At 34.7% G+C, this 15,508-nt stretch overlaps 1 protein-coding gene across 1 annotated transcript in view; it reads right to left on the bottom strand.

Annotated features, from left to right (window-relative positions):
• The window catches only part of LRP1B (LDL receptor related protein 1B), a 2,189,733-nt gene that overhangs the window by 181,392 nt on the left and 1,992,833 nt on the right, over positions 1-15,508 (bottom strand). The window contains exons 69-72 of the mRNA XM_027835590.1: positions 12,739-12,868; positions 8,620-8,726; positions 8,208-8,340; positions 11-133 (exon numbers count right to left, since the gene is read on the bottom strand). Coding sequence (XP_027691391.1) covers positions 11-133; positions 8,208-8,340; positions 8,620-8,726; positions 12,739-12,868 — 493 coding nt within the window. The remainder of the gene's footprint in view (positions 1-10; positions 134-8,207; positions 8,341-8,619; positions 8,727-12,738; positions 12,869-15,508) is intronic.

Raw genomic sequence — 15,508 nt, 5'->3', positions numbered from 1 at the left:
AAAACCATACCACACATTTCAGGGACTTCATCAGAGTTATCTCCACAATCATCTTCTCCATCACACACCCAAAAATGTAGTTTGCAGAGTGAATTATTGCAAAGGTATTCATCAGCTCGGCATATATTTCCACCTTGGATAAGAAAAGAAGACAGCATAATTATTGCAAATAATTATTACAGTATTATGTATTATATTATTCAAATTATTACTTAGTGTATGTTATATACTAATTATATTTTAAGAACAAAATTTTCAGTTTCTTGTGTGTATATGCATATTTTCCCCTGGCTTAACACTTCAAGCAAATAATATTCAAAATAATAAAAAAGAGTTTATTAATATGATACATTTAGCTTCTAAATAATACTGCAAGGCATAGAAGTCTTTATCTCAAAGTTTTCATATTATCTTATCACACTTATTATATTCATGAGATGAATTTTTCTCTTGCTTTTCAATTACTCACATCCTACACAATCTTTATAGTACAGAAATGCAAAGACATTTAAATTTTTTAAAAGAAATAATTTGAATTTTAAAAAAATGTTCTGTGCTGGCAGGCAGAAATACTTTTCTTTAAAATCAGTGGGGAATTTTTCTGTTGCTGGGATACAGACACATAGGATTGTTGAAAACACAGAACACCAAGAGGGAAGGGTATGGAGGGAAGATTTTCTACTGATTTTATATCATAACTAAGCAATGGACTTCTAAGGACAATTAAAAATGTTCCTACATCATACCATTGCTCACTTCTGCTGTAGAAACTAGGTGAAACTGTCTTGCAAAAATTGTATCAGTCCCTTTAAATGAATTGTTTTGATCTTCTTAAAAATTGTTTTTGCTTTGTTTAAAATGACAAAGAACTAAAAAAATTGGAATATGCCTTTGGAATATGGCTGATTCAATTAATGGTATACCAAGACATTTTAGCATACAAAGATTTAATCAGTCATTCAAATGTTTTGTCACTAACAACACTAAGTGACTTTTTCTTATTGATACTCTGAATCACTTGACCATTGTGATGGTCAATTTGGTGTCTAATGTAGACATCGACTTTGTTTAAGGGACCTATAGCCTAGGAAACTCATCATTATATATGTTTACTAATATTTTTACTTTTATATGCTTGTTACTTTCCTATATGGATTACAAAGATTTATTTTCATTGTTTCCAAGTAGACTGAGGTATTGTTATAAAAAGATAATTAGGCAATAAAGGGGTAAGAGCTCTATCCTGAGCCAGGAGCCTTAGCACAAATCACATTTCTGTTATTAAATAACCCATTGTAAAAAGTCATTTAGCCTATCATGTCTGTTTCCTCATTCATAAAATAAAGGAGATAATTAGATGATTCATCTATTAAAAAAAATGTAATGATCACCAAAATTTGCCATGCAAAGAGGTGCTCAGGGTAGAGTGCAAAAAGATACAGTCCCTAAATGAATGTAAAATCTAAGAGAAAACATACAATACATATAGATAATTGTAATATGAGATAAAATGTGAAAACATGCCCATCCACATAAAAATAAAGTGATACAAAATACTGAAGAAGGGAAAAACTACTATTGGCTATAGGAATCAAGGAAGGCTTCCTGGAGGAGACAACATTTACATCAAACCTCCACTTGTAGTTATTACAGAGTCTCAGAGTTGGAAAAGATCTCAAAGCCCATCTAATCTAATTCTTACCACAAGTTGGACAAGTTGGATCTAAAACATCTCCAATAAAGGATTATCTAGTTTTTATCTGAAGACCTCATGTGAGTGGAAATCTATCAATCAAGGCAGCACATTTGACTTCTGCACAGCTCTAATTGCTAGAAAATTTAAAAAAAAATCATATTGAATCACTAAATCTGCCATAATGTCTTTATACTACATCTAGTTCTGCTTTCTAGGATCTGACATCATATCTAAACTGACCTTCCACATAAAAATTCTTTCAAATATTTGAAGACTATCATGTGTTTCCTAAGTTTTCTCTGAGCTAAAAACCTCTCCAGTTCTTTCGACGGATCTTCTTCCGATATGGTCTCTAGTCCCTTTGTCAGCCTAGTTGCCTTCCTCTGGATACTTGTTAATATACTTCTTAAAATGAGATACCCCAAAGTACAGATAGCATTCAAGATGGGGTCTTATTAGGCCAAAATATAGTAGATCCATACTCACCGTTGTTCTGGATATTATCCAGATATTATCCACAACTGAAGATTGCATTAGATTTTTTTTCCTGCCATATCACACTGTTGACATTTATTCAATCAAATGAACAATTGTCAAAGATTTATTTAGCTACTGCTTAGGGAGTTTCCTCACCCAGGATCTTTTCTATACCAGTTTTTGGTATTGAGTTTTCTATATCAGTAAGATCATAGGTTCAGTCCCTATATGTATTCCTATGTTCTAGGCTAGGTGTGAAGAACCTGTGGACTTGAAGTCACATGTGGCCCTCTTGGTCCTCAAATGCAGCATTCTGACTGAATCTAAACTTCATAGAACAAATTTCCTTAATAAAAGGATTTGTTCTGTAAAACTTAGACTCAGTCAAAAGACTATATCCAAGTACCCAGAAGGCTACATCTGGCTTCAAGGCCATAGATTACCCACCCCTGTTCTAGGTACTATGCTAGCCACTGTGGATAGAAATATGAGGGCCAGTCTTTGCCCCTGAGGAGCTAACATTTTATTAGTGGGACAAGACATGGTCAGAGTTACAGGATATATAAAACATATATAAAATGATTCAAGGAGGATACAACAACTGGGGGTAATCAGGAAAGAACTCATGGAAGAGCTGATTCTTGAGCTGAGCCTTGAAGAAAGATAGGGGTGCTAAGTATCAGACAAGGGGAAAGAGGTTTTTAGATGTATGATACAGTCTGTGGAAAAGCTGAGGCAGGGGATAAAATGCCATGCATAAAGAACAAACAATTAGATTAATTTGTTGGAAGCATAGAGTGTGTGAAGGAAAGGAATATACAGTCAGTCTGAAAATATAGACTCAAGATCAATTGTGAAAGATTTTTATGTATTTTTTTTAATTTAAAAGATTGGGTTTTCTTATCTCACTCAGGCTTGACGTACGGGGACTATTCACAGGCCTGATTCCAGTAGAGATTATCAGCATAATTTCTGACTTGCAAAAGACAATTCAAATTTTCCTTAGGCAAGCTGGTGCTCTTTCCCACCTCCCTCTCCCCTTCTCTCCACTTCTGGGCTCTCTCCATGTTAATGTTGAACTTAGTGGGGACATTCAGCATAGAACACAACAACTCAGAACTCCTGAGCACAAGAGATTTGCCAGCCTCTGGCTTCCCAGGTGATAGGATTATAGCCACCCATTTCCATTCCAAGTGTGAGGGTCTTTTAATGCCAAAGGAGTTTGGATTTTATTGTAGAAAAAAGGAGAGTCACTGAAGCTTGGTGAACCAGACTTTCACTTTAGGAATGTCATCCTAGTTGCTAGATTGAGGACTAATCAGAAAGGGGAGAGATTAGAGATGAGTTTGGAGGTTATTTTAGTAATGCAGGTGAGAAATGACGAACTGTTGGACTAGCATGGTAAAAAAGAAGAGAAGGGATGCATTTGTGATATGATGTAGAGGTCATTTGGCAAGACTTGTCAACTGACTAGACACGGGGGCAAATGGAAATGAAGAGATTAGGATGATACCCGAGGTGGTGAACTTGGGTGACTAGAAAAATAACGATGTCCTCAAAAGAAACAGAGAAGTTAGGAGGAGGAGGAGGAGGACTGAGTTTAGGAGAAAAGATAACGAGTTCATGACACCATGGCAGAGACATCTAGCAAGCTGTAAGTAAGGTGGATTTGTCCCTTTTTTAGATAACAGTATCCAGGATCCATGGCCAAAACAATCTCTAGTTCCCAGGGTTGTGGTTACAAACAATTTCTACTGTGATTGTGCAGTAAGACATAGGGATGACATAATATTTACTACACTTATGCTGTGCTAAGTCATGGTCATATTGTTAAAGTTAACTTGTGAACTTTTTGTTGGCAAATTGCCTTCTTTGTGTGCTTCTCTATAAATCAAAAGAGCACTGCTCAGTAAGTGGGGAAAGCTGTGTGTGAGTGCCTCAACTGGCCCCCATTGAGGCTTGGGGGAGATTAAGGGGAGTGCACAAGCTGGAGTGCTGTGCCCATCTCCATTGGCCTTCATCGAGATGTAGGAGTGGTTGCCCTCCTCCCCCTCCTTGCAGGTGATTAGGGGATCCTATAGGAGTTGATGCTCCCACTATCAGGGACCTATTGAGATACAGGGGAATCGGAATAAATTATTATTTAACCCCTATGAAGCTGTCTTCCTGTCCTTCTGGGTGCTCAGATTTAGAGTGAACCTCCTAGAGTCTGGAGTCTAAAACCTCCAGTGGGTGCTCCTGACTAACAAATGGCATAGTTGGTGTTTCTTCCATTACACAAGCAATTAGAGATTTGTAAAAGGAATTTAGGAATGAAATAAAGGCTTACCACCCTTTAAAACCCCCATCTCTTATCCAGATGATCTGCTGGTTAGCCAAATCTCTAGTTTGTAATGGTAAAATGTTTTTTTCTTTTAAAGCAAAGTATTAAATTTCATTTTCATTGAAATTGTCCAGGTCTATTAGTTTTGTGTCATCAGCAAATTGGTAAACATGTCAAATATGCCTTCATCTAAGTTCGTGTGTCAAAATATTGAATTGCACAATTCAAAAGACATAACTCTAAGCTTGTCAAGTAGAGATCTCTCTTCAAGTAGATATCAATCCATACATGACTAATCTTTGGGTCTAGTTATTAAGTTAGTTTTAAATCCTCCAAATTATAAATAACCTCATAATCTTTCTATATTATCCATTAGAATATAACGAGTAAAATATTATTACTTTAATGAAATCTTGCTATAGTATTTCTTTTTTATGTGATTTATGTGATAACTAGCTTAACTGTCAAAAAAGGAAATAACGGTATATGGCATGAATTATATGTGATAATGACTTCCTAGCTTTTAGTCCTCACTACTGCTTTGTTGTTGAGATGTTTACTGACCAGTGGTAGTATAGTTTAGTGGGGAGAGAGCTAACTTCAAAGTCTGGAAGACCTGGGTTCAATTGCTTCTGCCACATGGCTGTGTGAGCTTGGAAAATTCACTTAACCCTTCAATGCTTTAGGCTAGGCAATACTCTGAGACTACAAGGTGTAGAAAATGTGTTCACCTGCATCGGGAGTAGGAGTTTCTATACTCTGGAGTTCTCTATATCAATGAAATCACAGGTACAGTCCCTGTTTTATAAACTATTCCTTTATCAATATGATCTGGAATTTTGCAGGATATTAAGGCCACATTTGCCAGATTAAAGTAGAAAGCATTTACTCTCTTCTCGCTCTCTCTCTTTTTTTTAATTGGGACATTTGTTCTTCTCAAGTTCTGTATCACTTCTATTCTCAGCAACTCTGTCTGCTGGTTCTTTCAGTACCCTGGATCATAGTTCACTTGGCCTTGATCATTTGAACTCAGGAAAGGGAATGGGAGAAGGAACGAGCATTTATTAAATACCTATTATGTGTTAGGAAATCTGCTAAGTGCTTTAGGAGGGAAGAAGGGAGACAGAGAAAGGGAGACAGAGAGGGAGGAGAGAGAAAATAGAGGGAGGAGAGGAAGGGAGAGAGAGAGATACTAAGAGGACAAAGAAAAATAGAGACAGAAAGATGGATAGAGACAGATGGAGAGAGAGAACTGGAATGCAATATCAAGAAGAGAAAATAAAGCTTCAGAAATGAAGGAATGGGGCAGTTCAACCCAATGTACCAAGTGTTTATTAAGTGCCTACTGTATACAAGCACTGTGCTAGGTACTAGGTACAAAGACAAAAAAAATACACATCCCCTTTCTTCCAGTAGTAGTTTACAATCTTGTGGATGGCAATAACCACAGGGGAGTATGTTACATATAATAGCGATAAATGTGGTAGAGAAATCCAAAGATGAATAATAAAATCAGTGCCTATCAATAATGATTTTTAAGAGCACCACTTTCAGTGGAATGGTGTTTTTACCTATTCCCAAATGCCTGGCACAGAGTAGGTACTTAATAAATTCTTGTTGAAATGCATAGAAATGGGACTGCAGAAGGTGAGTATGCAATGGGGAATTGTACACAACTAAAGTAGACTACACATTAAAACATTTGATTGTAAAAGGAAGGAAAGGATGATGTGACTGTCTGAAGGCTTAGCAGGGTCAAGATACTGATTTCATTAGAATAAAGAGAATTTGGGCATATTTGTCATCAGAGGACATAGAGCCATTAATGATGGGAAAGATAGGGGAGTTGACTGATGAACCAAAGGTATGAAAGAGGCATATGAGATGGAATGTAGAACATAAATGAGGAGTTAGCTTTAGAAATGAGGAGAAATATTTATTCCATGTGAAATGGAACAGGAAGAAAAAAAGATTGAAAATAGAAAAATTTCAAGACAGAGTGGAGAGTTCTTAAGTCTCAGAATTCCTATATTATCAGTAAAGTAAGAGACAAGGTGACCTGTTTACAGTAAGGTATACAAGGACAGCTATGAAGGTTGAAGATGTTTGGAATAGTCTTGTTGGAAAGACAATAAAAAGTCAACTAGATAAAAGGATTGTCTAACCAACATAAGGATGATTTCTATGTCATAAAGCAAAATGGTATTAGAATATATTTGAAAAAAAATGTGAAATAGCAACATGTTGTTTAACTCCACCCCCCTCTCCCTTACTGAAACAATGGGGAAAATAAAGCATGAAAGGGACGTAGGCTTATTTCACAGGATACTGATTTTAATTCCAAAATTAAAATATATAGATTTTGGAATAAAGCATTTTACTAATGTTGAAAAAGGAGTCCAAGGGAAAAAATGACTTAATTTTATATTTTAAAAATGGAACAAATTCAAACAGATTTTACAAAGTTTTAGCACTCCCTTGTTAATCTCAGAAAACTTTATTTGTAGAAAATCAATCTGGTTAAAAGGCAAAAATGAGTTCCCTAAGGTATGACATGAGATAACATTGTCATGTTTTTTTTCATAATAATGCTGTGAATGCCACTGTTTTTTATCAAGGAGAACAGAAATATGAATGGAATTATAATTGTAACAAAAATACAAAGGGGTTTTGTGATAGACTACTTGTCAAAGGACTTTCTATTATACTGTAAAGAATTTACATTTCAGAAAAACTACATCATGGGGATTCCCACAGCAGCCTGAGAAGAGCATAAAGTTCTTTACTTTAAAACACCATGAATCATATATGCTAGGCTATTAGCCTTTAAAAAAATTTAGGTTCATAGGATTTTTCAAAAGTTTTTTTTTTTAACAAAATATACCATTTTATTAAGGCAAACGATCTCAAATCCCAATTTCCTAGTTCCATTCTTGATCTGCACAACAGGAGGTTATCAGAGCAATACCAAGGAATATATACATTAAAAATAATATGTCAGGCTATTCCTGTTATATTGTAACTGAGACAGAATATTATCTTTGGTCAGAGAAAAATTTGAACTGGGTTGAACTGGGTAAAGCCTAAATTTAAATTCATTAATTCATTCTGGTAGATTCAAGGTAATATGAACAAATAGATCTTTAAAGAGAACATCCTCCCTGTTCCCCATTTTTAGTTGAGTTAAGCAATATTTCAAAATAACAAAGCTTTTATGTATCACACACATATGTTTTAGGAATATCATTTGCTTTAACTATTGGATTATAATAAGGCAGAGTTAAAGACTGAAAAAAGTATCTAGTATGGTATTTTATGTTCATAGGCATATACATTCATAAATTTATATCTATCACCAAGCTGTCCATCTATGATCTTAATGACTGCCAAATTACCAGTTACACCATTTATTCCTACTTTTAAAATGTGTAGAGGCTGCCAGAGCATTAGCATATGGAAATGCATCTGGCAATGACACCAATGTAGGAGATACTAATAATAGATATGAAGTAACTTGGAACCACACACTAATGAATGTTAATGTAATGAAAATAAAGAAAATGGAGAAGGATCATTTAATAAATAATAGTAATATACTTAACAATTTAATAAATAGCAGTAATAAACTTTAAAGTTATTTGTATTGTGTGTTCTCTATTTTGTGAAGTAATTTCACATCCCCTTTATCATTTCAGAGTAAGAATTCCTCACCTCTGTCACAGTGATCTTCATCACTGCCATCTACACAGTCATGGATTCCATCACATAGCCATCTGATAGGGATACAATGGGCCTTGTTTTTACATCGAAATTGATCTTCTTTGCACTCAGTTACACAATTCATCTGTGAAAATATGGTTTTGCACTGGAGTTTTCATTACTGATAAAGATATAGTCACAGAAGGAACAAACAGGTAGCCAATACTTCTGGAGTCTCATTACATTGTCAGCTCTCCTTTAAATTAACAAATATGTCCACCACTTGGAAAATACTATGGGACTCATGATTTCAACAACAAGGATATTCTTTATTTATATGAATATCTTTGAAATACTGTACTTTCATTATCCAAAAATTAAAGTCAAATGATATAAGGATTGTAGCTGAATGATTGTTTTTTACCTCATCTGAACTGTCTGCACAATCATATTCTCCATTACACCTTAAAGATGCTGAGATACATCCTCCACTGGTACATACGTACTCACTCGATGAACACGTAGGAGAAGCTAATTAAAGATATAAATGTTACCATTAGACACAATGTCTCAACTTTTAGTGAGAAGGCACAACTTTACCCATTGTTAAATAGTACTTCTTCATCTAACAGAAATGCATAAATCACTCAAAACAAACTCAACATATTTCATAGTTAATAACAATAAAAAACAAATTATCACTGAATCATGCTATTTTCTCTTTTAATTTCAAATGTTTAATATCAAAAACATTTTTAAAAAGCACTTTGTCAAATAATTGAAATTTCATTAAAATGTAATAAATTGTACAACATGGATATTTCTCATTAGTCTTAGTAAAAATAATCATAGGATCATAGATTTAGTAACAAAATGGACCTTAAAGACCATCTAGTCCAATAAACGGATTTTGTAGATGAAGAAAGTGAGCCTATAGAGATTAAATGACTTTTCCAAAGTCACATAGGTAGTAAATGATAGTCAGAATCTGAACCCTGATTTTCTCACTCTGAAGCCAGTGTTCTTTCTGTTGCCTCTAATGTCACATTATCCTTTCATTTTTTCAAGATATAACATTTTCATAATTTAGGGGCAAAGGTATGATTTTTAACAATAAATACTTGTAAAAACTTGTAATTAAGTTTTGGAGAAAGTGGAAAATTGATTTCAAATCTGTATCAAACTTGGTGTTATTTTATTAATTCTGTCTCATACGTGGGATTCATAAGACTCCCAAGTTTAAGAAAACAAACAAAACATTTTTATCTATCTCATTAAAACTGTACCAGAGAATAGAATGTGTTCTTTCTGGGGAATGATAATTCTCCATCCTACTCCCCAATCCTCTACCCTCCCTCAAAAGTGAAAAAAAAAAGACATCAATGATAAAAAACAAGTTTTAGAATAATATAATTTTTAATGCATTATGGCACCTGCTATTACTTTATTGGTCTAGGTTTGTCATTTTTTCAGTTGTTTTTCAGTCATGTCTGACTCTTCATGATCCCATTTGGGATTTTCTTGGCAAGGATACTGGAGTGATGTGCCAATTCCTTCTCCAACTCATTTTACAGGTGAGGAAACTGGGGCAAACAGGGTTAAGTAATTTACCCAGTCTCACATAGCTAGTCTGAAGCTGAATTTGAACTCAGGAAGATGAGTCTTCCTGATCCTATACCTAGTTCTCTATCCACCTTGCCACCTATCTGCCCCAGTTAGCTTGGGTTTACCACACTAACAATCCCAAGGCTACTTATTTCTTCTAAGTATTTACAATTAGTTCAGGCAGCCACTAGTTGGCCATGCTTTGACCATGGCTTTATGTTGCATATAGTGCAAAGAACCATACGTACAAGTATATATATAAAACTGGAAATATGAATCATAATAAGCTTATGTGTTTTATATGTTTTAATATGAAAATGTGTTTTATGTGTTTTAATATAAAAATGAAAATCTTTACAAAAATTCCAAATTACATAAAGTTAAATTTTACTGGAAAAGATGTACTCATAAAGTAAGATACAATCAAATGTAAATGCCTACTTTCTAATAGTAATCATACTAAAATACTTAATTCTCCTTAATTACTTCATTTTACAATTTATTTATAACTAATATGACTTAATATAATTCATTTATTAATATTAATACATTCATATAAAATCATAAGTAATTACCTAAACTTACTTAATTACTTTATTTTACCCTCATTTCCATGCTAGGCTTGAGTGGAACTAATGTGTCAAATGCTTCTCCAAATACATAGTTCCCTTTACCTCTGAGCTTCAGGGCAGAACAATTTCAAAAGCTCTTGCAGGTTTCCTCCCATTGTAGGATTTATAGCATTCCCTAGGATGAGAGCTCTCCCTGTACATAACTTGTCAGATGAAAGACTCTCATTTTCTCTGCCAAGCTTTATTATTCTTCTATCAACTTATAACCAGAAAGAAAAAAATTGATATGATTCAACATGATTTCACAGTAATGAAAATGAAACCTTTGATTTCTGTCTTCCTAATTGGAAAGGAATAGATTTTTCCTTTTCTCCAGTTAATTTACTGATAGCTTTCTCACTCTCCTTTTTGACTAATACATGTTTCCTCATTAAACATCAACAGTGTACATCCTGATCTGATACTGATTGACCTCTTTTAAAGGAACTCTTTTCCCTTTCCCCAGAATATAGCACTTTATAATCTATTTGACTTTTTAGCAAGTGTCCACGGCAATGTAGTCAACAGTGTCCCATGATGCAGAAGAGGTAAAGAAGGGTGAGAATTGAGAGAAGATCATCTGATTTTGCAATTAAGACATTACTGAGAACTTTGGAGAGAGCAGGTTCAGTTGAATGGTAAGATTGGAAGGTAGACTGAAGAAACCTTAGAAGAGAATGAAAGTAAATGAAGTAGAGGCATGAAGTATAGATGAATCTTTCAAGGAGCTTAGTGGAGAAGCAGAAAAACCCAAACAGCAGATAAGGCCTAGGATAATGCTGCAGGATAAAGGGATTGGAGGTCACAATGAAGATAAAAGGTAGGTTTAAGTAGAGTGAGGATAGGGAGATAAGTAAAGATAAATGATTAGGATCAGCTAAAAATATTTCAGAGTTTATGAACATGGGAATAGAACTCATTGGTGATCACAAGATCAAGAGTATGACAATCCCCTGTTTGCAGATGGAGTGGAATGGAAAAGTGGGTCATGCAAGATGAGCAGATGGAAGAAATAGGAAGTGAGTACATTGAAGGAAACATGATCATGTATGTGGAAATATCTTAGGATGAAAGGAATTGGGGTGGACCTAGCATTGAATCCCTTGAGAAAGCAATGAGAATGTCCTAGAGTTTGGTAGATTGTGACAACTAGAATCAGGACTTAATGATAAATTTGTTTTTTATAAATATCAAAAGATGAAAGGTTGTGTTGTGGTGACATTAGAAAGAGAGACAGAGAGAGTCTGGAACTGGCAATGGGGACCAAAGATTATTATGACTGATTCACTGTGACTACTGAGTTAGGGGTATGAGTAAAAGTCTAGGTAGTACTGGAAAGGGTAGCCATGGGTGAATTATCATGGGAAAGGACATGTTTCAATGAATGCCAAAAAGATGAAAGGAGCATGAGAGTGGTTTTGTGGTCCCTTTGTAGTCCAGAAGCCTAGCAAGGAGGTAAGAGGTATATCCTGGCTACTTACTACCTCACTAATCCCCTTGTTTTGCAGATGAGGAAACTGTTTCTAAAGAGGTTAGATCATGCATAAAGGGTAGATATTTTTCCACTCAAAGAAACCTATATGATACTTAATGGCTAGTATCTAAAGCTAATAAACAAGCCAAATAATGGGGCATACACACATATGAATACATAAATAGATAATATATAATTATGATAATTATGTGAATTTGCATATTTTCTTTCTGTATAGCTTCACATACATAGATAAATTTTGCAAAGTTAGTGAACAATGATAAACCTGCTAGTATTTATTCATAAGTTATTTTTATCATAAAAATTTCTCATTTTCTTTTTCATTACTGGAAAGTCATGAATGTAATCATTTAAGATATTTCAGTTCCTATCAATCTAGCTTTCTATTTTCTTCTTTAGCTTTTGGCACCTAACCAGAGATGGTTCCAGCTTGATATACTATTAAGTTTGGTTTACGAGCTTAATTTCAGTAACTAAAAAATCTGTATTGTATATTCCTACTCTTTTTCACAACTTTCATGCTGTTCTCCTGGGAAAGTTATTCCAAATGGTGTGCAAACATCAGGAAACCAGAAACACAGAGTTTGGAGAAAAATGTTTAAACTCTAGGTAAATATCAATTCTATCATCTATCTATCCATGTTTAGCCATACATTAGGTCAATTAAATAGCTATACCTTATTTGAATATTATTTCTGGATAATTTTATTTCTAGATATAGTAAATCCCTATCTTCATTTACCAACACAATGTTTTCTTCAGCTAGTTCCTTAGATCAATTTTTCTCTGCCAAATGGCCACACATAAATAAACAGGATTGCTATATTTTTACCTGGTTCACAGTTTTTCTCATCATCTCCAAATTTGCAGTCTTCATGTCCATCACATTTCCATTTTGCTGATATGCACTGACCATTAGCACACTGAAACTGATCTTTGGAGCAACCTGTTTCACAATTTCTCTGTTAAAACAGGACAATAGTAATAAAAGTGGATTTTCTGGCAGGTGTTTACAAACATGAATAAATATAATCAACCCCTTTGGCATATTTCCAAAAATATTGTAGTATTTTGAGTCTGTCTATATAAAGCCAAAAATATACAGTATTATTTGCCAAGATATTTCTTTCCCTGTTGCTCTTTGATGGTCTATAAGGCTTATAATAAAATGAAGTAACAAAACAACATGTGACTTATGACTTTATTTGTTATACTAGTCAAATATTCTAGATAGAATGGGAAAAGAATGCTCCTTTACAGAAATGTTATTTTAATCAAACAGTTGAACTTTTTTTCTGGATATGGAGTGCAACAGTGTGTTATAGAAAGAGTATTTTTATTTTAAATTCCCACCTCCACATCCAGAGATTCCTTCCTTTCTATTTACTCATTGTCATTTCTTTCCTTTTGCCTAAATGTTTTGCCTATTGGATTACCATTCTGAAGCCCTTTCTTTCAATATTAAAGAATTTAAATGATCTGTTATACTTCGTCATGTCCAGCAGATATTAAGTTTTATGCTCCCAATCTGAGTATTTCCATTATTTGCATGAAACAAATTAACATAAAAAAGATCAGCTAGGAATATGACTTCATAAAGAATGAATGAGAAGGTGAAATGAAATATTATTTTGAAATACCAGTCCTGGGTCAGCGTTCTTCCATATGCACAAGTCTCCTCTCCAATGGGGATTCCTTTCCTATACTCATGAGCTGAGACTGAATTACAACCTGTTATCTGAGCTCCCTGTAAATGAAATATTCGTCACCACTCTTGGTCTCTCACTGATCCACTGTTTACAAAGTGGTGAAGAAAAAATAACTCGCAAAGTCCTCTATGTTTCAGCATCCTGATTTGTTCTGCACATTAAGAAGGAAGGAGGCAAGTAAAGAGATGAAGAGAAGGAAAAAAAAAGATGAAGTTTTATACTGTAATGCATTTATATTATAGTGTTGAATTCACTGCCCACAAAATTCCAAAATACAGTCAAATCATATTCAAATGCAATTGGGTTTAACAAAAGAATTAAAAAATATGATGTGACATGGTGAAAATTTTAGTTTTCTAAGTCAAAATCATCATGGATTTGTTTCTATTTGATTTTGACACCATCGTTCTCTAGTTGTTTGGTTGTTGTCCTTCATACTCAAAGAGGACCAAAATGACATCACTATGTCAGGGGTCAGGGTACAAGGTGTCTGAATGTGGCTGATCAGAACAATACAATCTCATAAAGTTCTACCACAGGCTGGGTTCAAGTAGTCCATATGAACATTTGGAGTGGAAATGTCTCTAAATTCTCACATCTGACATTTCTTTTGAACTACTACAATTCTGCTTTGCTCATAGAGCACAGAGTCTTCTTTGATGCGGGCTTGCCATACTAGGTGGTCCTCTGCCAGTGTCTTCCATGTCTCACAATCAATTCCAAAGTTCCTCAGAGAGAACCTTGAGAGTATACTTGTATCGATTCTTCTAACCTCTATGTGAGTGCTTGCCTTGTGTGAGTTCTCCATAAAATAGTCTTTAAGGCAAACATACATTTGGCATTTGAACAATGTGGCCAGCTCATTGGAATGGTATTCTCTGCAGTGAAGTTTGAATGCTGTACAGTTTAGCTTGAGAAATTTCCTCACTTCTGCTCCCTTATTTTGCCAGGTAATCTTCAGAATCTTCCTAAGACAATTCAAATGCAAGTAATTCATTTTCCTGGCATGGAGTTGGTATATTGTCCAGGTTTCACAGACACACAACAAAGAGGTCAGCATAATAGCTCTGTAAACTTTCAGTTTGGTAGGCAGCCTAATACCTTTTCTCTTCTACTCTTTCTTTCAGAGCCTTCTAAACACTGAGCCAACTCTGACAATGCATGCATCAACCTCATCATTTATATGTATATCTCTGGACAGTATACTGCCAAAGTAAGTGAACTTATTCCCAGTATTCAAAATTTCTCCATTTGCTGTAACTGATGGCTGCACGTATATATGGTTCAATGCTGGCTGGTGGAGAACCTCTGTTTTCTTAGTGCTATCAGGCCAAAATTGGCACAAGAGGCAAAGAATTGATCCATATTCTGTTGCATCTTGGCCTCAGAGGTTGCATTGAATGTACCATCGCCTGGGAACACAAAGTCATGTACCAACTCTTCCTCCACTATAGCCTTGGCTTGTGGCCTTTTCAAATTAAATAATTTATCATCAGTGAGATAGCTGACCTCAATTCTGTTTTCATTTTTGTTGAAGAGTCCAACAACATCACTAAAAACAGCACGTGGAAAAGTATGGGAGCAAGCACACAGCCCTGCTTTACTCCACTGGTGACTGGGAAAACACAAGACCATCATCCACTATCCAGAACTTGTGCAAGCAAGCTGTCATGAAACTGGCCTACAATTCTGATTTTTAAGTGCTAGTCTACTTATGATTTTTCTGTTTAAGGAACATCCACTGTAATGTATGACAACTTGTACTATTTATTTTCTCTGAAAGAAAACTAGTGATTGAATTTATAATGTATATTTCTTTTCAATTCAAAATGACTATACATGCATTACACACACACACACACACACACACACACACACACACACACACACACA

This window comes from Vombatus ursinus, unplaced genomic scaffold, assembly GCF_900497805.2.
Source record: "Vombatus ursinus unplaced genomic scaffold, bare-nosed wombat genome assembly UNPS02014816.1, whole genome shotgun sequence".
Classification (NCBI taxonomy): domain Eukaryota; kingdom Metazoa; phylum Chordata; class Mammalia; order Diprotodontia; family Vombatidae; genus Vombatus; species Vombatus ursinus.
This window is presented reverse-complemented; position numbering and strand designations above follow the sequence as displayed.